Source organism: Diabrotica virgifera, chromosome 2, assembly GCF_917563875.1.
Source record: "Diabrotica virgifera virgifera chromosome 2, PGI_DIABVI_V3a".
Taxonomy (NCBI): Eukaryota; Metazoa; Arthropoda; class Insecta; order Coleoptera; family Chrysomelidae; genus Diabrotica; species Diabrotica virgifera.
The window spans coordinates 205,807,052-205,814,819 of NC_065444.1; the positions used below are offsets into that span (position 1 = coordinate 205,807,052).

Consider the following 7,768-nt stretch of genomic DNA (forward strand, 5'->3'; position numbering starts at 1 on the left):
TTTTAGCTTCTGAATCCAACTATACTAAAAGACTGTTCTTAGAGATGGCTTTCATTTCGCAGAATTCTAATGCAATGAACAAAAGGAGTGACATAAATCAATTAAGCTCTATTTACTCATATCTATTATGTTTGGACAACTATCCTCATTTCAATGATGTCTTATCAACTGATTCATTGTAAAGTTTCCAGCTTTCAGTACATTGAAATGTAAATTATTTATAATTTTGGTTTTTTAACTTCAAACAAAACTCTGGTAAATTTTTGGATGTGTATTCTTAAAGTATTAGTACTACATAAGACAAAGAAAAAAAGAAGAAGTGGTGTCATTTGCGTATGTCCAGGAATGACATTGACTTCTAACCTCACATTTCACACTTGCCGGCACACGTGGCATGTAAATCTTTTTAATTGTCTTTTTCTTATGTGTTAGTGTAGAAAATAATTTGTCAATTTGGTCTTTTACACCATGTATTTTTTAATATTTGACTCAATCAATGAGTGGTGCGTGAATTTGTCACCTGTGAGTATAACATCCACGGAAAGCAAATCTCAATAACGTAAGTTTTTAAACCTTTACACCTTGTACTATATGTTTTCGAGGATGCTGTACTAACAGTAGCACTTTATTTCAGTTATTCCTGATGATGAAAATAAACATTTTCGAAAGCTTGAAACTTAGTTAAAAGAGTACACTTATTTCACCGCTGCATATCCCAATAACCTCAGAATTCCGTTTTCTACGTTGTCAGCAAAGACTTCTTTTCCTTTTCTTTTTAAGGCATGGGATTCTATCAGAACATCGCATATCGCTATGGTGACCTCGCTGTACGGGCACTCAAGGATTGGTCAAAGACTAAACAAAAATTGGCAAGAGAATACAATAAAAGATGTTTTTTATTAAGATGTAGATCATCAAACATTTCACCTACACACATCATACACTCCACTTCATCCATCACAAAATTATTACAAAGACAGGACATCCAGTCGAACAAGGATGCTTTACAATTTACCAGGTTAGAAAACAGAATTTTGAATTTAGAAATTTCTAATTGCATTAAAGTCATTCACAATTTAGAGTCTAATTTATCTAAACTCAAAAGAGACATCATTGACTTGACTTCTGAATTCATTTTTAACAACTTTTCTAGTAAACAACAAGTTTTATATAACAAAACTTTTCATAAAACCAAATTAGTAAATACTAACAAATATAATAGATTATTTAATCAAGAACTGAACTTGAAACTAAAGACAAAACCGGGTTGGATTAAGAACCTTTCCAATGTAACTTTACCCGATGATATTTCTAGATTTTTGTCTTTGGGTCCAAAGTTTAGTATAGAACCTATTGTAGGGAAAGATATCCCTATCAGGGATATGTTGGCTGACGTTGAAACAATTATGCACTCTGTCACGGATGCACAACTGAGGGACGTACTAGTAGCTAAATCTACGTACATCATTACTGATTATGTACATAAAAATAACAGTAAGAGTGGCTTTAACTTCTACAGAGCTATGTTACATAAAACTCGTAAGTTTCTTAGTGAAAACACTAACATTATTGTCATGCCTTCTGACAAATGTAATGTAACTGTAGTTCTGGAGAAGCAGAGATACTTAGATTTATGTCTCGAATTGCTAAATTCTGATAATATATATGAGAGATTGAACAGAGATCCAACTAATACTGTTCAAACTAAATGTAATAACCTCATCAAGGAATTATGCAGTTCGGGACAAATAGATGATGATACAAAGAAAAAATTAACAGGGTATAAGGGTGTCATACCCAAATTTTACGCTTTACCTAAGATTCATAAACCACAGCTTTCGGTACGTCCCATTGTTGCATGCATTGGTTCACCTACTAATTTATTAGCATCTTTTTTGACTGAGATTTTGACCAATGCATATGTCTCTAATGAATATGACGTAAAAAGTTCTTTTGATGTCTTCAACAGCTTTAACAACTATCAGTTACCTGAAGGCTATGTTATTATCAGTCTGGATGTAGTCTCTTTGTTCACTAATGTACATCTAGATGCAGCCTTAATAGCTGTTGAAAACAATTGGAATTTTATTAGTTCTCATTGCAATATTAGCTTGGAATCTTTCAAAAAACTCATTTCCTTTCTTTTTAACAACACCTACTTCACATTTAATAATACTGTGTTTAGACAAACACAAGGGACTCCTATGGGAGGTACTATCTCTCCCATTCTGGCCTGTTATGTGATGGATCATTTACTGGATATGGTGATCCCAGAATTGTCCTTCTATATTCCTTTTGTTAAAAAGTATGTAGATGACTTAATCCTCGCTATTCCTAGCAATAGATCAGCTGAAATTTTGCAAGTATTCAATAGTTATGACCCTCTATTACAGTTCACAATTGAACATGAGGATGATCTATGCTCAGTCCCCTTTCTTGATACCCGGTTCATTAGAACCCATAACAACTCCCTGAGAATTGACTGGCATAGAAAACCTCATAGTTCTGGACGTTTTCTTAACTATTGGTCATATCATCGACACTCAATAAAAATCAATTTAATTAAGCAAATGAAGGCTAGAATCATAGCTATCAGTGATCCTTCTTGCCATCAGAAGAACCTGAGAATCCTGTCTAACCTTTTTATCGACAACTCTTATCCAAGACACCTAGTCACCAAGATATTATTCAGTTTGACCCCTGACATAATACGCCATAATAATGAGTTGCAAATTACTGTTACAAGCGGAGAACAAAATGCCAATTGTTTATATACTTCTTTAAAATACGTTAAAGGCATAACACCCAGACTGGCTAGACTGTTTAAAGACATCCCTAACTTGAAAATAGCCTTTAAAACATCTTTAACTTCAAGATCTATATTTTCAAAGGTTAAGGACAAGAGTGACATTAGGGATTGTTCTAACGTCGTCTACCAGATTCCCTGTAACAACTGTAATTTGGTATATGTTGGACAAACCGCACGCAATTTAGGTAGTCGTTTAGTTAGTCACCGCAGTGATAGCAGATTATATCCTGAAAGATCTGCTCTTGCCGAACATGTTAATAAAGAACATCACAAAATGAATTACGAATCGGTCAGAGTTTTAGCTTCTGAATCCAACTATACTAAAAGACTGTTCTTAGAGATGGCTTTCATTTCGCAGAATTCTAATGCAATGAACAAAAGGAGTGACATAAATCAATTAAGCTCTATTTACTCATATCTATTATGTTTGGACAACTATCCTCATTTCAATGATGTCTTATCAACTGATTCATTGTAAAGTTTCCAGCTTTCAGTACATTGAAATGTAAATTATTTATAATTTTGGTTTTTTAACTTCAAACAAAACTCTGGTAAATTTTTGGATGTGTATTCTTAAAGTATTAGTACTACATAAGACAAAGAAAAAAAGAAGAAGTGGTGTCATTTGCGTATGTCCAGGAATGACATTGACTTCTAACCTCACATTTCACACTTGCCGGCACACGTGGCATGTAAATCTTTTTAATTGTCTTTTTCTTATGTGTTAGTGTAGAAAATAATTTGTCAATTTGGTCTTTTACACCATGTATTTTTTAATATTTGACTCAATCAATGAGTGGTGCGTGAATTTGTCACCTGTGAGTATAACATCCACGGAAAGCAAATCTCAATAACGTAAGTTTTTAAACCTTTACACCTTGTACTATATGTTTTCGAGGATGCTGTACTAACAGTAGCACTTTATTTCAGTTATTCCTGATGATGAAAATAAACATTTTCGAAAGCTTGAAACTTATATATATATATATATATTAGGGTGGTCCTTATTTTCGAAAGTTCATATTTTTTCAAAATTATTTGTAATTTTGTTCAGTTACACCAAAACATTAAAAATACAAAATTTCAGCTCAATCCGATAATATTAACACGTGCCGCATTGGCCTTGAAGTTTCATGCATCTGACTGTCTAACATGCTACGACGAGTCGGCGCCAAGTGCGTTCGAATTCGCTACAAGCGCGACTACAAGTCTCGACAAGTCAATTTTGTTTTTACATATTATTTGTTCAATGCTACATTCGTTTTAGTTTCGTACTTGAAGTGCATAAGAAAAGACGTGCTATATAAGTAATTGATAAAAGTGCTGAAATGTCCACTTTGCGGAACAATATTTATCTAGTTGGAGTGATGAAAAATCAAATCTGCGGTAGTAAATTACCATGTAAACGAGATGTTTTGAGTGTACTTTTTTATAACATGAGAGTGGTAAATTTAAATCTTAATGACAGCAGTGCTTTAGTTATTGATGAAGTGGTCGTTTTTTGGAAAAAAGCAAGAATCCCAGTTCAAAACCGTTCAAACTGTATTTTGAAATTAAAATCTTTGTACGATAATGTCAGAAATTTAGAAAAATCTAAAAATAGAGATACTGAACGGCAGAGAGAAAAAGAAAATGATTTTAAAGAAGCTTTAGACAACCTTTTCGATATTGCCACCTTAAATGCGTTAAATGAGATTAAAATCGCCGAAGATAGAGAATTTTTAATTAAGCAAAGGGAGAAAGGTAGAGTAGGTTGTATGTTGGGAGTAGATATCAAATTATTACGTAAGGAAAAGCGGAAAGAAGAACGCACAGCTGCAGAGTTGAAAAGAAAAGAAGATTTGTTGGAAAATTCTAGTTGTTCGATTGGACATTTTGAAATGGAAGATAAAGAACACGAAGATTCACAGAAAAAAGTGATAAATCAAGACAACAGTGAAGATGACATATATTTCATATCGGAATCTCAACAGGGTCCATCTTCAAACAAGAGAGGACGAAAGACGTTAATGACACCTCGCCTGGCCGCTGCCTTGGACAAATGTAAAGTGAGTGACAGGGATGCAATGCATATTATTTCTGCCGTCCTAGAAGCTCTTAATATAGATATCACCGAGTTTGTTCTCAATAGATCGTCTATCAAAAGAAATAGAGAGATTTTGCGGAAAATAAAATATTCATCAATAAAATCGGTAGGAAATGATGCAAATTTTATTGAAGTGCATTGGGATTCCAAATTATTGCCTGATATCACAAAAAATGAGAAAATTGATCGGCTTCCTGTGATCGCGGTTGGTTTAGATTTTGAACAATTATTAGGAGTACCTGGAATTGCATCATCAGCAGGATCGGAAGTTTGCTCTGCTGTGTTCCATATCACTGATGAATGGAATTTAACCGAAAAAATTCAAGCCTTTTGTTTTGATACTACAGCATCAAACACTGGACGTATAAAAGGAGCTGCAGTTCTGCTTCAACAAAGGTTAGGGCGAGATATTTTGTGGCTTCCATGCCGACACCATATATTTGAGGTCGTTTTGGCTGGTGTATTCACGAGGACAAAAGCAATTGTAACATCCGGCCCTGAAATTGCTCAATTCAAAGCACTTAAAGAAAACTGGAAGAATATTGATAAAATGAAATTTTTAGATTATACCAGCGATGAAGCCGTTTATAATGCACTGAAAGATGTAGCGCCCGAAATTATTTATTTTGTGAAACAGAAACTTGCAGAAGAGCAACCACGTGATGACTACAAAGAGTTTTTGCAATTGACGCTCATTTTTTTGGGAGATAAAACAAATGTGAGTTTTAGGGCCCCCGGTGCATATCATTTAGCGAGATGGATGGCTAAAGCGATTTATTGTTTAAAACTTTTTTTATTTCGCGATCAAATGAAAATGAGAAAGGATAATTCCAAACTGAATGCAGAAATTTGCGTTTTCGTTGTATACTGTTATGTAGAGGCCTGGTTTTCAGCAACGAATACTACAGGAGCTCCCCTAAATGATATATATTTTTTGAGAAAATTGGTTATATTTAAAAATATTAATGAAAACATTGCAACCATTGCAATAACAAAATTTTTAAACCATTTATGGTATCTAAGTGAAGAGTGTGCTGCCATGGCAATATTTGACGATAGAATTGAGAGAGTTGAAAAAATTAGAATGGCTCAAAAAATTATGGAATGTGCAAGTAAAAACATAGAGACTGTGAATGAAAAAGAAGAAGAAAATGAAGAGACAGAAGTCATTGAGAAAAAACTATCGTTGCAAATCCGAGATGTCCAAAATTTTGTTCAAAAAGATCTACCAACTGAATTATTGTCCGCCAATTCACTTCAGTTATTTAAACGATTCGGTATTTGTGTTGAATTTCTTCAGGACGATCCGCTGAATTGGGAAAACAGAGAGGATTATCGCACAGGAAAAAATATCATTTCAACCTTAAAATGTACAAATGATATTGCAGAAAGAGGAGTCAAGTTGATTGAGGATTACAATGAAAAAATGACGAAAAATGAACATCAAAAACAATTTTTGATACAGGTATGTAGTATGTATAAACAATAGTTATTTATGAAACAGTTCGTGAAGTATGCTTTTTGCGAACGCACGCGATACTTAGAGTACGAGCGATAGCGAGTGCTCTACATCGCGTAAGTTCGCAAAAAGTACTTCACGCACAGTTTCATACAATATTTTATCTACTCTACGATAAATAAATCAAAAAACTGTAACTCTTCGTCACTGGAATTCATTTCAATTCTATTTACAATTTTTAGAACTTTGACATTTAAAAATTCTAATTTCTTTCAAACCACAAAACTGTCAAAATTTTTGTTGTAATTTATTGCTCATTATGTCATCACCATGACAACGCGAAAGTTAAGGATATTTGATTATATGAAAGTGTGTGAAAAACCCATTGAAAGTGTGTGAAAAAGTTAGTCCCATTTAAAATACACAGGTACTTCACGCACACTTTAAATCCTTCACGAACTGCTATCTATAATGACAGTTTTCACAAACTAAAAACTGATACATAATATGACGTAGAGTAGATAAATTTAATTTTTTGTTATTTTTTTCTTAGCAGTTAGTCCCATTTAAAATACACAGGTACTTCACGCACACTTTAAATCCTTCACGAACTGCTATCTATAATGACAGTTTTCACAAACTAAAAACTGATACATAATATGACGTAGAGTAGATAAATTTAATTTTTTGTTATTTTTTTCTTGAACACATTATATAGGCTAGGTTCAGAAAACACATTCAATATTATTTTTTTTTATTCAGGTTGTTCAGGAGTACCGGAGAGAGTTCCCAGTCGCCACAAAAGGAGGCTTACTTAAATCCAAAATATGTATCTGAAGTGGATGTATCATTTCAATAAATAAAAAATATAGTATTAGGATAAACTATATCTTTATTTTACGTTTTCATTTTAATTAGTATGTTTTTATACTAAAGTTTAAAAAAAATGCGTAATTTTATGTTTACAGTCGAGCGTACGCGTACATTGTCGTTCTTATAGGTAATAACTGCCTTACATTGAATCTCACAACTTTAGCGTCGATGCGGCACGTGTTAATATTAACCGATTGAGCTGAAATTTGTTATATTTTCATGTCTTATATAAAGGTACATTCTGGCAAATAATTTCTAAAAAATTCGAAAAAAAATTTTTTTCCTTATAAATAAGGACCACCCTAATATATATATATATTTGTTTGACCGCTTATACAGTCCCAAAACGTCATACTTCACCGCCTATTCAGTCCAAAAGTGACGTTGTCAGACCCAGCTTCGGGTCTGACAACGTTTACTTATAGTACTGGATTCTAGGGGTGTAGGGGGTGAATTTTTAGCTGGGCTTGAAAAATCGGTAATACATCATATTATATACAGATTTAGTTCACCGCTCGGCAGATTCGAGGGCGCTTCGATC

General features: G+C 33.4%; 1 protein-coding gene across 1 annotated transcript; it reads left to right on the top strand.

The window, feature by feature from the left end:
* The first annotated feature begins 3,813 nt into the window (after positions 1–3,813).
* Positions 3,814–7,243, top strand: LOC126879772 (uncharacterized). Its single transcript, XM_050643022.1, has 2 exons — positions 3,814–6,360; positions 7,117–7,243. Exons 1-2 carry the CDS (start codon positions 4,138–4,140, stop codon positions 7,189–7,191), a joined length of 2,298 nt encoding a protein of 765 aa, XP_050498979.1. The 5' UTR covers positions 3,814–4,137; the 3' UTR covers positions 7,192–7,243.
* The last annotated feature ends 525 nt before the right edge of the window (positions 7,244–7,768 follow it).

Excerpts from the sequence above, each read along its gene's own strand:
- LOC126879772 (XM_050643022.1), top strand. The coding sequence starts at position 4,138 with ATGTCCACTTTGCGGAACAATATTTATCTAGTTGGAGTGATGAAAAAT. Across the intron at positions 6,361-7,116 it reads AAAAACAATTTTTGATACAG|GTTGTTCAGGAGTACCGGAG; the intron begins GTATGTAGTATG and ends TTTTTTATTCAG.